Genomic DNA, 15,370 nt, shown 5'->3' on the forward strand with positions numbered 1-15,370 from the left:
AATGAAAATACTCAAGTACTTCAAATTAGTTACATTCCACATGGACGCATATTGTGATGCACATGACGCCAGGATCGACAAAAAAAACATGGAGCATAACTCAGAAGAAATGAGGACCAAAAGGCAAAAAATGTCTGTACTGTTCTTCACTGGGTAACCTTCACTTACCCGTTTAAACTTTTAAGTTTTCACACAAACATTGAAAATATTTGTCTATATATTTTTAAAAGTTGTATGTCAGTTCCATCTTAAGTTGTTTTGTTGTTGTTTTTATCAATAGATATTTTTACTCTGCCCCCCCGAAGGAGACACAAGGGGTATTGTTTTTGGTTTGGTTTGTTGCCTGCCCCCTGGAGGGAAGGCAAGGGGTATCGTTTGTGGTTTGTTTGTTTCTTTGTTTGTTAACACTCTAGCAGCAAAACTATCGGTTCAATTCATACCAGTTTGGGTTTATAGATTGCCAGTGACCCAAAATAGATTTCATTACATTTTGGGATAAGTAGGTCAAAGATGGTTTTGTTTTTTTTGTTTTTTTTTTTTTGATGATTTTTAAAAATCTTCACATTTACTTATAATGGATGAAATACATGGGAGGGGCACCACTTGTTATATATATACTTTTACAGTGCTGTTATTATTGTTATTTCTATTTACTTTTATACTTTTTGTGGCTGTTGTTTCAGCTGGTTCTGGAATAAAGGACAAGTTCTTTGTCATTTTCAGGCATGTTTTTTTTTTTCCACATTTTACATTTTTTTTCACCCAATAATTCATTAATCGAATTGAATTGTAGATAATGATCGATAGCTGCCTGCAGCTCTGGATCTAGTGTTCCAATGGGACCTTCGTGTATAAAAGTCAATTATTGTTATCCATGTGTAATGTTATCCGTAATGGACAAAAACTGAACCTCTGAAACATCATTTTACCGGTAAACTCCAGTCCAAACCCACCCCCATTTGCCTGTTGACCCCTCTAGACTCCATTCTGTACTTTTCCACGGTGACGCCGGTCAGCTGAACATATTTCTGAATGGAACAGTACTACGAGCCGCTGATTGGCACGAGCAGCTGGCTTTGGGCTATGTAATGTCTTCAAAAAGCTGCGATTGGCTAGAGACTGTAACCTTGTGAGAACGCGACAAACGATTGGCTAGGTCTGCGGACGCACGTAGAGCACGAGCACGTCTGGCTGGTTCTCCTCCGACCACGAGCGTAACGTAAACGGTGACGCAACGCGAAGCAGGAGGTATAAATTTCAGCGTCTCGCGCTCAACGTTGATAGAGCAATAGTTGGAAACGTAGATGTTAGGAGTGATTGAAAGAACATTTAAAAGCGTTTTCGTTGTTGGACATTGTTGTCTCGGCTTTTCTGAGAAACTTGTGTCTGTTGGTTTTGCTGTCGTTTTATAGGACTGGCAAGAAGAGAAGACAAAATGAAATACATTATAGGAATTGGCGGGTAAGTCATAATTTAAGTAAAACACTCCCTTATTTGCTCATGTTAGTGCATGTCTTTACCTCTGTTTTATTGAAATAACGAAGTGTGTTTGTCACATTGACAGGAAGTAGAATGGAGTTTATATCATATGAACTGAGATAGATATCTTTGTGAATGTCGGAGTGATATGTTATTTGGTAAAAGTAGTGCTATGTGTCAGTAGTTTTATTTTATGGTAGTGTTGGTGTTAATAGATGTTGTTTTTGGAGATGCCTGCCAGCATGCGTCAGTCTGCAGCCGGTCGGTGAAAAGTCGTGTCCGGTTTGTTTGTTGTGATAAATCGAGCGGGATTTTTGAAAATTACCGCGTGACGTGATGAAAAGTGGAGGGAGATTAACATCAACACAGCTCCAAACCAGACAATGAAACACTATCAGAAATAATTCACATCCTATCGTCCAATAAAGGAAATGTGAACATTATGTCTTTTATTTTTGTCGATTTAAAAAAAAAATCCAGAAGTGCTCAAGTCAGACACATATTAACATATTACTGACTCTACTAAAACTACACATTTGTAAGTATTCAATCTTTTGTTTCCATTAGTTTAAGCTCAAACTACGTTTACGTTTTTGTTTTGTTTTTTGAGAAATTTCTTAAAGAATTAATGTCTAAATATTAAAGTAAACAAAGAGCACCACATGACAGTTTTGTGCCGTTCTATATACTTGGAAGGTTTTAGCTTTAAGTCTTGTTACAGCTGACAGCAAAAATAAAGTGAACTTTTATTTTTTCTGTTTTCAGAGTAACTAATGGTGGCAAAACCACTCTGACAAATAAACTGATCAAGACTTTACCCAACTGCTGTGTTGTGCACCAGGATGACTTCTTCAAGGTGAGTGGGAGCAGAAATGCAAGGAGTTTTTGACATGTTATTGCTGTGATAGTTGTCTTATGTTTTTGAAGAACTCTGCTTTTGTCTTGCATACAGCTACAGTAATTAGTGCTTCCAAACTCTATCTTTATGTAGATTAGTGTCGTTATGTGGTTTCTCATCTTTTCTTGTCACCGTTCTTTCTCATTCATTCTGTTGAATGTTGTAATTTCTTGAACTTAATTAACTTTAATGTAACGTCCTTAATCTCTTCAGAAGTTCTCCAACATTTGACCTATTTATTTTTTTTTTTTTACCTTAATGTGATTAATTTTGCTTTCCTCTGCAATTAGAGTAGTGCATTTTATTTCTTGCATTGTACATGCTCTTTTCCTTTTTTTTTTTTTTTTTTTTCCTATGTCCGCATGCAATTGGTATATTTTATTCTGGCATGTGAGTGGGCTCTGCGAGTGTTCAGATCACTGAGAGGATGCAGCAATGTTTTATTGGTGACTGTTATTTCAGAAACCTGATCAGATAGAAGTTGGGGAGGACGGCTTTAGACAATGGGATGGTAAGAGTTCACAGAAGATTGCCAATGACTCATTGTTAAAATCCCCACCCCCAAAGATGACATCTCATCCTAACTATTTTTCATGGACACGCCTGTACCTCCACAACACATTTCAAATCTTGTACATATTTTGAGTGAATCCATTCTAATTCCCTCTGTATTCTCTATATTATTCCCCCCTCTATATCTGACCTTATAGTGATCACTGCTCTGGATACGGAGGCCATGACCAACACTGTAAAAGGATGGATTGAGAACCCAGTGAAGTTTGCCCGTTCTCACGGTGTCACGCTGTCGCAGACCACTGACGTGACCAATCCTGATGATCAGATCCACATCCTGATCATAGAGGGCTTTCTGCTGTACAACTACCGGTAAGATAATCTGATAATTTTGTGCCACAACTGTGAGTGTGCACCTTGATACAGTGATTTGAGAAACTCATCTGTAAGCCATTGTAAACTTGATTTAAATAATCCAAAGTATCTCTAAAAAAAAACAAAACAAAAAAAAAACATGCAAGCTTAGCTACTGTTGAACTGAACATCTACCCATAAAAATGTGGTCAGTGTTTCCAGTTTAGAAGCCTAAGAGTATTCTCTACCCACTATTGCCTTCACTGATAGTTGGTGAAACATCCTATATGCAAATTAATCAGCCACAGTTTTATAACAATATAAAGCCTTAAAGTCTGGACACAGCACAATGAGATCATGAAATGGGTCTTAAATTTACCTTGAAGAACTGTGCAGACACCCCGTAAGAAACACTTTATTTAATACAAGTAATATTGTCAGGTTGAAACGCAATAGTTGACTTATGTGTCTTTGTTTATAATGAGGGAATTGAGTGATCCATTAGTAGTGATAGTCATTACTTAACACTTTACCACATGTAAACACCATGTGAATGGGATGGATCATTGTGTTTCCTAAATTCTGAGAAATTCATGTCAACAACTATGAAATGGGTGGTTCTTTTTTCTGGACATGCCACCTGGTAGATTTACTTGATCCCCATTGGCTGTCATGTGCAGGCCTTCTGCAGGTCCCCCCCCTGCAGTCTGAGATAAGAGGTTTAGCAGAAGGTGGCTCACACTTAAACATGACTGGTGGATGATGGGTACCCTGTGCAAAGGTGGAATGTCAAGCACACTGTAGAGGGATAGATAAGAGAGTAGGAGGAGTTGCATAACTGCCATCAGAACTCTGTACATTTGTCACAACCCTGTTCATTTTCCCTTTAGGCCCTTGTTGGATGTTTTCAACAAGTGCTATTACCTCACCATTCCTTATGAGGAGTGCAAGAGGAGAAGAAGGTATGTGTGTGTGTGTGTGTGTGTGTGTGTGTGAATTTACATTTTTTTCTGTATTTCATGTTTTTATTCTCATTTTAGTCCTTCAGTTGATATTTCCATTAAGGTATTTTTCCTGTTGTTTTCAGTACAAGACAATACACTGTCCCTGACCCTCCTGGTCTGTTCGATGGCCATGTGTGGCCTATGTACTTGAGGCACAGGAAGCAGATGGAGGACAGCGGCTTGAATTTCGGTATGTCAGCATGTTTAAGAATTCTTCTAAAGCCTCAAATTCATTATGAATTTGTATTTTTCTTTGGAGACGCTTGATTATTTAATTTAATAGTTATAATGGTTTTCACAAGTTTGACCATTGTTTAAACTTTTTGTATGTGTTCTGCAGAGTACCTGGATGGTCTGAAATCCAAAGAAGACATCTACAATCAGGTGTATGAGGACATTCAGAACAAGCTGCTCAATTGTTTATAGGTGAGAAACATAATGGAGCACAATGACATTTAGATCCATAAAGCCTTCAAGTCCATCTCAGTTTTAAAAATCTGCCATTTATGATCAATACATTCTCCTGTTTATTTTAACAGTTTATATGTAAAAGTGCAGAACCTCATCATCTGTCTTGTGTTTTTGTTTTTTTTGCAGCAGGAATACTCATCTCCATCACCTGTACAGAAGATGTAAATAGTCCCAAGGATTTTTTTTTTTAATTTTATTTTTGTAAATATAACAAAACAATGTTAACTTATAGCTACCTTTTTATTATCTTTAGATAATCGGTGATTTTTGTTTTACCTCAAATTGATTGGTAAGATCATTACTATGTTACTGTTAAAATGCTTTATTGTACTGGACCATTATCTGCACAATGCTTTCTTCTAAAATTAAATTGGATGCCGTACACAAAGCACATGGCTTCTCTCTGTCTTCACAACATATAGATGTATAGTACAATATCTATAAATCCTTCACCCAACACTAAATACCACATGTTGCTTATATGACTATTCACACTGGGAGTCATCTGTTAATTTACAACATTATAAGAAATAATCTTTAAACATATCGGCTTTTGGCTATTTTTTTTTTTTAAACCTGAGCTGTGCAAATATGTACCTGGATCAACAAACCTAAGAGTGGTTAAATACAGAAAAATAAAACCGTTATTGTTTAATGAAGTTTTTTTTTTTTTTTTTACTTAAGGTTCTACCATTTGCTCTGGATTAGTGATATTTTGGGCTTTGCCTAGTTCAGAAATGCTCAGATTTTCACATATGGAACCATTTTAAAGTGTTTTCAGAGTAGAAAGCGTAAGATCTGAGACATTAAGTGAGATTAATTCCTCCTAAATAATAAAATCTATTTAATGGATGTGTCAGTTGTAGAAGTAACACAAATTTTCATGGAATATTTTTATATTGGAGTGGTATGTGCTGTATGCTTCTGTTAACTAAAGTGAAAATGTCTGCTTTGGCCTTTGACCTTGGCACATGCCATTTAATATAAGGGAATATATCTTATTTGGTGAAAGCCTTTTTTTTTTTCTTTCACCAAACCAGGTGATATCAGAACTGTCAGAGCTATCCAAAACATTTTTCTTGATCAAAGTTTTTAGAAATACTTGAACTGTACATTTATTTGGTGATCCACCTTCTTAGTCTTTGTTGAGGATTATATATACAGTATATATTTTGTGTACATACAAGTTAAAAAAAAAAAAAAGCACAATTAATGCATAAAATAGCCACAGTTTTAGTCAGAGTGTTTGATTAAATAGAACTTGATTGATCCCTTGGACAGATCCTTCAGGAAATTGAGGTTCCAAAAGCACCACAACACCAAATATTTACACACAAGAAATACCGCAAGGAAAAATGCAATACAATAACATAACCATGAAAAAAACTATAAAAGTAGTAGAAAAACAAAAAAAGGAAAGTACTGGCAGAAACAAGTGGCAAGTAGTAATAATGATAAGTAGCTTATTATGTTACAATATAGTGTTATAGCATGGACTACGTGTGTATTTATCTGCCCTGCTCCATGTTCTTGTTCCAGTGGCCAATTTGACATCAGGATGTCCTGACATAGACCTTGTTGTCCTGGGCGACTTCCGAGCCGGTATGACTCTATCATTTATTGTAACGCTCATTCAGAGGTATATAGGCATATGGTGTAAAGGCCCCACCTGGGTCCATGCTTCGCTTCTGCCAGGATTCCAACTGGCAACCTTCTGCCCCAAAGTCAGTGGTCCCAAGACCCCAGGTGTAGGCTGTGTAAAGAAGCCCCTGAGACAGTCCAGCACATCACAGCAGGGTGTAAGATGCTGGCAGGCATGGCATACATGGAACGGCATAACTAGATAGCGGGCATAGTGTACAGGAATATCTGTACCAAGTATGGACTGGAGGTCCCAGGGTCCAGATCGGAAACACCCCCAAAGGTGACAGAGAACAAACAAGCCAAGATCCTGTGGGACTTCCAGATCCAGACCGACAAGATGGTGAGAGCCTGACATAGTGGCGGTGGATAAAACATCGGGAGGCAGTGGTAGTGATAGATATAGCAATCCCAAGTGATAGCAACATCAGAAAGAACATGAGAAGCTCGAGAAATATCAAGGGCTGAAAGAGGAGATAGGGAAAATGTGGGGTGTGAAGGCAACAGTGGTACCAGTAGTGACTGGGGCACTAGGAGCAGTGACCCCCAAGCTGAGAGGATGGCTCCAGCAGATACCAGGAACAACATCAGAGATCTCTGTCCAAAAGAGCGCAATCCTAGGAACAGCTAAGCTCCTGCACAGAACGCTCAGGCTCCCAGGCCTCTGGTTGAGGACCCGAGTCTGAAGGAGACGCCGCCCAGGTGGGCGAGAAAAAGATTATATAGATATATATAGTTTAATAATCAGAGAATAAAAGTACTAGTAGAGGCAAGTGGCAAAGTATAAGTAAAATAAATAATAAGTAGTTTATTATGCTATAATATTCTAATACACAATATAGTATGTACAATATGTAAAGTGTGTGTGTATATATATCTATATACAGTATAGTTTAATAATCAGAATAAAAGTACTAGTAGAGACAAGTGGCAAAGTAGTAGCTTATTATGCTATAATATTCTAAAATATGATATACTCTGCACAATATGTACAGTGTATATGTGTGTGTGTATATATATTATATTTATATATATATATATTTATATGTGTGTGTGTATAGTTTACGCATCACAGAACAGAAGGATAAAAGTAATAGTAGTCATAACAACAATATACAAGCTATATAAGTATGAAAGTAATAATAACAAGTGGTGCCAGGCACAACAAACCCCACCCCTTTTATGGTTTTATAGACATTTGAAATTTGGCCCATTATAAGTAAATCGGAGAAATTATTTTTTTTTTTTTTAATTCATAGAAAATTTGAACTTTGACCTACTTTTCCCAAAATGTAACTGCATCTATTCTGGGTCACTGGCAATCTATAAACCCAATTTGGTATGAATTCAACCAATAGTTTTGCTGCTACAGACATGTGAATTTTCGCCCATTATAAGTAAATGGAAAAAAAAAAAAAAATTCATATAAATTCTTGAATTTGACCTACTGTTTCCAAAATGTTATGACATCTATTCTGGGTCACTGACAATCTATAACCCAATTTGGTATGAATTCAACCAGATGTTTTGCTGCTACAGACATTTGAAATTTTGCCCATTCTAAGTAAATGGGGAACAAAGAAAAAAAAGATCTCTAAAAATTCATTAAAAAATTTGAACTTTGACCTACTTTTCCCAAAATCTAATCAAATCTATTCTGGGTCACTGGCAATCTATAAACCCAATTTGGTATGAATTCAACCAATAGTTTTGCTGCTAGAGTGTTAATAAACAAACCAAAAACAATATCCCTTGCCTCCCCTTCGGGGGGCGGGGTAATTAACAAACAATATTGCACCACAGAATTGCACAGTCCCTCTGAGTTGAGATAGAACAGATGTCCAACATTCTATCTCCTCCTCGTGACATTCTCCTCATCTTCTCTCCTCCTGCTACTCCTTCCCTTCCTCCTGAGAGCAGAGTTGTACAGTTTGATGGCTTAAGGGACAAAGGAGTTTTTAGTTCTGTTTGTTTTAGTCCTGGGGAGGAGTAGCCTGTCACTGAACAAACTTCTCTGGGCATTAATGACTGTGCAGAGGGTGACAGGTATCGTCAATGATGACCAGTAGTTTTTTGAGGGATTTGATTTATATGCAAAACAATCTGTAAGAACCAAACTGACTGTTTTGGAAACAGGAAAAGTCTTTTTAGGCTCCTTTATCCATCCACGGGTTTGTTTGATTGCTGGAGTTCCACATACTTTCCCGTCCTCACTTGCCTCAAGTAGATGCCTGAGTAGGTCACTGACTATCCACAAGATTTAGGTTATTAGCAGTGGCTTTACAGCACATGAAGCCCGCAGCATGTGCTCAAATCACCTATAGTCCTATGAGTATATATAGCAATAATTTCTCATTTCCCTTGTGGGAACTCCATATCCCATCTATGTACAGACACTGGGAGCTTCAGCTCATCATACCTAAGCTAAATAAGGTACAGATCGAGGAGGTGCATGTATTTTAGGAAACCTCATTTATATGAGGGGGGGCATTGTCCAGTAACTCTTCAAATAGAAGCACATTTCAGGCAACTTTATGTCAAAATAGGTCACTGTCTCAATGTGTATTAAATGCAGGAATGCTTTTTTTTTTTTTTTTTTTTTTTGTCATTTTTAACCCATAAAGATCCAAACATCCACAACTGAACAAAAGCATCTACTGATCTAAAATGTTTAATACATGTTGATCCACTAATCCTATTAAGACATGTAAATAATTGGTGAAAAATGCAGTTTGTCATCTTTTCATGGTCATCAAATATGACCCATTTGGATGTTCAGAGGCTCCTAGCAAACGTGGAAACAGTCATCTTCTACAACACTGGTTCACCAATAAAACCCATGGAGTATGATCAATGACAGTGGATAGAGACATTCAGTTATTAATATCTTTGCTGAAAAAGTCACTTTTTCTTCATTTTTCTCTGTTAGGCAAGGCAGATTTATTTGTATAGCACAATTCATACACAGGACAATTCACAGTGCTTTACAAAAATGGAAAAGAGACAGATTAAAAACACACAATTATAATTAAAACATAATCAATAAAACATAAATAATAATAAATTAAAACAAAGTAAAAGAGAAGAGTGCAGATAGAACCCTTTCAGTTGTTATATGCACAATTGACCAGAGCCTTTCCAGAGCCAGAGATCATTTCTGAAAAATACCTCTCCCTCGTTCTACGCAAAATCTGGTTGAACACACACAACTGTTCTTTGTAAATCTCATGATGAACCTGAAGCTTAGACTTGCGACATTTCTGTTCGGCCCTCTGGCACTCCTTCTTCTGTGCCCTGACCGAGTCATCATTTCTCCATGGTGCCTTCTGCCTATTTCAAACCATTTTAACCTTAACAGGAGCAATGGTGTCCAGAGCATTTAGAACACAAGAAGAATATGAGTTCAACACATTGTCAACATTAGAACATGAGGCATTTTCAAACCTAATCCTCTCCATAAACAGCGTGCCTGTGCTGTCATTAATGTGTCTCTTCCGAACAACTGCAGGTGCAGTCGTTGGTTTGGGAATTACTGACTGTTCTTGGTATGATAACCTTCAACATTCATCTGAGCTTTTAAGAACATCTACATGGTCAGTGAATTAAATATAGGAAAATACCTGATTTTCACTGAAAAAAAGTGGGAAAGACAAAAAATAAATTGGAAGTTGTGACGAAGATAGTTGTGGGTCTTTAAGGGTTAAGTAGGACTAGAAATGCTTCAGTTCATTCTCTGTCCTGTTGTGGACAGAGATTATATTAAAGCCAAGCATTCATTTCCTCCTGACATCAGCCGTAGGACATTCTAATCAGTCGTGTGTGTGGAACTGGAGTGACAAGGTGATTGTAGTGACACTGTAACAGGTGGATGGTCTGAACTGTTGGTGCTAAAAATGACAGTAGTGTGTGTGTAATGGCTGGGAAAGCAGGTGGGTCTATTCATGAAAGAAAAAAATACAAAAAAAATACAAATAACACGTTACAGAGAAAAGTACAACTATATCCCTGTGTGGTTTGTACAAACACTCTCCAAGTAACACAGGGGCACATTACATATACACAAAAAATGCAGGTTTACAACATATGGATGGCAGCTGTAGGGGAGGCTACATGAACATATTTCCACCAAACACAGACCAGGCTGAGGGTGAAACAGTGGTTGTATTATCCCAAGCTTCTTAATAGTAAAGACTAGCCTTCATGAAAGTAAATCCAGTCTAGACATTTTCTTGGACAGACCTGACCCCATTACTCCTCTGAGCCTGAGGGAAGCACGTGAATGAAACACATCCAGCACAGAATGCTTCTCTGAAATATATCACATACTCACAAATGTGTCCATAAGGAGTGTGAGGATGTGTTTTCTGTTCTGATGACCTTAGGGCTGAGGTGAATTTTCGCAGGCTCATATTTCTGCATGGATTTTTTAGGCTGCATGTGACGGGAAGCATCCCATTTACCTGTCTCTGTATCACTTCACTATGATGAATAACTTTATTCACATGGATATGATGTGTTAGACCTATGCACGAGATGAAAACACTGAGAATGGGTTCAACAAATGGTCTCAGTGCTTGTTATTGAAAACTTTAAACCATGCCTGAGCATAAAGGATGTGAAGAATGCTCAGTGGGATGTTTTTTCTCCTTAAAGCTTTCATTTTATGATGTTGGGTTTTATAAAAAGTGTATGATGAGATTTTGGATTTATGTCAAATGCATTTGACCCTCATAGGCCTTTTTGCAATGCGAGTCATGGAGGACTGAGGTTTATTATCAACTTGGAAAAACTCTGTCATTGTGAGATATAAATGTAAATTTTCAATCAACCTTTACACATCTATAAGCATAGTTGAGATTATATAAGTGCTCCATCAGCCATCCTGTAGATAGGTGATTAAATATAGCAGTGATGCAAGTGCAGTTGTATTGATGCAGGCCCTTCCAAATTTCTGAAATACATCTGTGTTACAGGAAGAACATTTTCTATTAAATCCAAAAATTGCAGGAAATAATTAATGTGTGCACTGAGTGATCTTCTTGACCTGGATAAGGCCAGGTCTTTGACGAAGGCACTATCACTTTGTTTCAAACTCTTTAATAGGCAACTGCATTGAAGAATGTTAAAGATTCTCACAGTTTATGCTACTGATAATCAGAGGATGTCTCTGTATTAGAATATCAATGTTTCACTAGAATAATAATTTAACAGCAATTCTGTTCACAAATTAGTATCTAATGTGTTTTAGATGAATTTACAGATTAGACTACAGGGTGGGGAAGCAAAATTTACAGTATTTTGAGTCAGGGATTGAAAGACAGTGTATGACCAATTAGTTTATTGAAAGTCATGAGAATTTCTTTGCCACAAGAAAATTTACATAATAGAAAATGTTTTATTCTATGTGTCCTCCTTCTTTCTCAATAACTGCCTTCACACACTTCCTGAAACTTGCGCAAGTGTTCCTCAAATATTCGGGTGACAACTTCTCCCATTCTTCTTTAATAGTATCTTCCAGACTTTCTCATAATAGGTTTGCTCATAGTCATTCTCTTCTTTACATTATAAACAGTCTTTATGGACACTCCAACTATTTTTGAAATCTCCTTTGGTGTGACGAGTGCATTCAGCAAATCACACACTCTTTGACGTTTGCTTTCCTGATTACTCATATGGGCAAAAGTTTCTGAAAAGGTATGGATAATAGTGTTAGGTATGATTATGACATCAATATATGTTTGGTTTCAAAACAATTGACGTAGTGCCTGCTGAGAAAAAACAACTAAATGTTCATTGTAAATTTTGCTTCCCCACCCTGTATGTCAGTATGTATACAGCATGTGATAACGTCTCATGTTTGAGGAACACATGCATGTCCCTGTTGTTAATATGCAACAAACTATAGGGAATTTAACATTTCATTTTAACCAAATTAATACAGAAATGTACACAAAGTGGTGCCAAACACCTTAGACAATAAAAGTGCATTTTGGATGAAATACTAGAAGACTTAGCTCTTTCTTCCCATTTTGGAAGAATGAGTCCAATTGTCAATGCACTCAGTCATGGTCTATGGGGGATTTCATTTACATGTACAGTACATCATGAGTAGCATGTTCTCCCATCCTGTTGCTACAGGTTTTTCATCAAGAATTCACTGCTATCACCTTACGAGTTGGATGACATTTGGACATTTGGACTGTCACTTAAATGATAGTTGAATGAATATTAAGTTTGTTTGTTTGTTTTTTAGCACTATGTGTATATTTACATATTTGTTTGATAAAGATCACAAATAACATTACATTATTGTTATTATTATTATTATTTTTTTACATACAAAGGTACATGCAGGTGTCTCTCAAAGACCGGCTGTTTCCACACATTTGGCACTACATATTTTTCCAATACCGTAATTTCTATTTGTTTGAATTTGAAAACTCTGTTTAGCCAAGGTCTCTAATTGTGACTTGCATGATATTGTCATGGTTCAGTGATTTTCTGTGATGTTTTTCTGTTTTTGCTTCTTTGCACACAAGGCTCACCTGCTCTAAACCACCTCATCTACCTCAATAAAACTCTGTCTTCCAACCACATACTTCTGTCCTGTTCAATAGTGCTCCTCAATCTTTGCACCTAGAATTTTTGTGAGTTAAATGTTTTGTTCCCACTGCCTAAATCCACCCAACATTTCCTGTGAGCAGATCACCAGAGTGCCTTACCTTTGCCTCCCACCTGAGTGTCTCCTCTGCTCAGTTCTCTTATCCATTTCAGCTGGACCCGTCCACGTCCTTGCCTCCACTGCCTGCATTTTTGCTTCCTTTTCAGTAATAATCTTAGATAAACCTATCACCTGTGTGGTGTCCTCTGTTTTGAGGCCCATGCAGGTCTACAGTTTTTTCCTCCAGCCAAATCAGACATCAGAAATCAGCCAGTAGCAATAACTTTATCTACCAAACTCAACTTGATAGGTGTTAATTTTGAGCCCAGTCTACAGACCAAGGCCCATCACAGTTATAACATAACTGAAATTATTTCACAATCATGATTATTTTACATAACAGTGATAATTATATCCACTCATCTCTATAGGCAGTTGGATAACACTAACAGAAATAAAGGAGTTCATCATTACTCACATAATTATCTATCGTTTGATTAGTGCTCTTTTATTACATCACCTTAATGAGTCTCACTTTTCTCCTGTTCTGAGTTTAATGGAGACTAAATCCATGATGGCTTATTTTGAATTTGTAGCTTAGTTTAACATTTAATTAGCTATACATAACTAAATAATCTATTATGTTAAATTTTTAAGGGCAAACAGATACTTTTTTATATGTTTCATGATTCTAAGCCAAGAAATGCCTCTTTTTTATTATACTTTAGTGGCAGCAAAGTTATCAGAATAGACAATACTAATCTTAATTACAATTTTTTATAATAACAGTATAACAGTTAATCAACTCACAATTCAATGATGTAGTTGTTCTATTCCACTGAAGGTGCAGAGTTTAAGTAGCATTAAATTCATGCAACTGTTAAAAGCTTTGATACTGATACTGGTTTGATTAAAAAAAAAACAAAAAAAAAACAACTTTGATACTGCTGTTATGGACAGAACTCAGAAACTTTTTAGATACTGGGCAGTACTTCTTAAGGAGGAGAATTGCCCTCCTTTTATTTTCAAGTCAGTCTGGGATTTATAAAGAAACATATTCGCCAAAAGTAATTCCGAGCTTATGCATTGATGGTGTTAGATCCCCTGCTGTTGTATATCAGTGTCCTTGAGTTAGTGATAGTGACATGTCACTGGTTAAGAGCTCTAAAGTGGTTGAGGCCACCTGACACACTGAGAGACACCCCTCTGCCTGGACCCCATGATTACACACCTCCCTACTCCTGTTTCTCACACTCACTCATGGGTTTATTCTCACACAGATTGCTGAAAGGCTCTGAGTGCTCTGAGTCAGGTTGTGTGAGTATATTTAGCTGGGAATTCACATACTCTTGGTAAAAGAGGAAGAGATGTTTCATACACTCCAACCTTTTTTATTCCACAGCACAATGGGTGCAAACGGCAAGATAAGCCCTTGTACGATGGCTGACAGGTGCAAATGACCACGACCATAATAATGCTCTTACTTGCCTTCTGGCACATGCTGTGAGAAGACGATGGGACAAATGGGAGTAAAGGCAACTGACCCTTTTATTTCTCTTCTTATGTATTCAGTTACTTCAGATGGGCAATGCAGGATAAACTGTTGCATTCTTTGTGCGCATATAATAAATAGAATAATCTAAAAGTTTTCATATCTCAGCCCTTTTAACTTCTTTCATGAGATAAACACATGACATTGTGACTTTATGACAGTTATTATCGTTGTACTTATTTGTGAATGATGGGACTGACCTGCCACTGTTTAAGAGTTTAAGAGGTAAATACTTCTGCTGTCCTGTTTTAAGTGTTGTATCACCTTAAAACAAGTCAGTTTAACAATCCTCATCTTAAAGAGAAGCATGATTTTGTGTCCAAATGAGTGTAAAACCTACTGTAATATAACACTGACCCAGTTTCTGGACTGTTTTCATTCATAAAGGATTTGTTGAAAATGACACAAACTGCTTTAATTTTTTTATGCATCAGCAGATGAGATTTGGAACATCAATTACTTTCTTAATTTGAACATACTGACTTTATAACACAAATATGTGAGGATACTGGACTAAACAAAAGTAACACATTCTAATATTTTGCCTTAGCCTTATTTAACCTTTAGAGTTCATTATGACATTCACAGTGGCGTCGTTTCAAAAAGCTTAAGCAATCAAGCACAGCTTTTAATTCTGTCATTTTATGAACATATAATGTTGCTGATCCCAGACCTGACCAACTGAACCAACCCCAGATCATAACACTGAGCGCAACAGGATTAAATGCACACAGCAAGATGTTACGGGTTTAAAATGTTTTCTGCGGAGGAGAATTCCAAATTAGCAGCACAGTTTT

The 15,370-nt window shown here is 36.9% G+C and overlaps 1 protein-coding gene across 3 annotated transcripts; it reads left to right on the forward strand.

The window, feature by feature from the left end:
* Window positions 1-1,262: 1,262 nt before the first annotated feature.
* mibp (muscle-specific beta 1 integrin binding protein) lies at window positions 1,263-5,108 on the forward strand. 3 transcript variants are annotated; one of them, XM_030132128.1, is made up of 8 exons: window positions 1,263-1,461; window positions 2,245-2,335; window positions 2,840-2,888; window positions 3,088-3,262; window positions 4,135-4,206; window positions 4,332-4,438; window positions 4,589-4,674; window positions 4,843-5,108. In XM_030132128.1, the coding sequence occupies exons 1-7, from the start codon at window positions 1,436-1,438 to the stop codon at window positions 4,672-4,674; spliced, it is 606 nt and encodes a 201-aa protein (XP_029987988.1). In that variant the 5' UTR covers window positions 1,263-1,435; the 3' UTR covers window positions 4,843-5,108. The 3 variants fall into 3 exon arrangements, with proteins under 3 accessions (XP_029987988.1, XP_029987986.1, XP_029987985.1); XM_030132126.1 differs by having other exon boundaries at window positions 4,849-5,108; XM_030132125.1 differs by having other exon boundaries at window positions 1,264-1,461; window positions 4,846-5,108.
* Window positions 5,109-15,370: the final 10,262 nt, after the last annotated feature.

Source organism: Sphaeramia orbicularis, chromosome 4 (genome assembly GCF_902148855.1).
Source record: "Sphaeramia orbicularis chromosome 4, fSphaOr1.1, whole genome shotgun sequence".
NCBI classification, from domain to species: Eukaryota; Metazoa; Chordata; class Actinopteri; order Kurtiformes; family Apogonidae; genus Sphaeramia; species Sphaeramia orbicularis.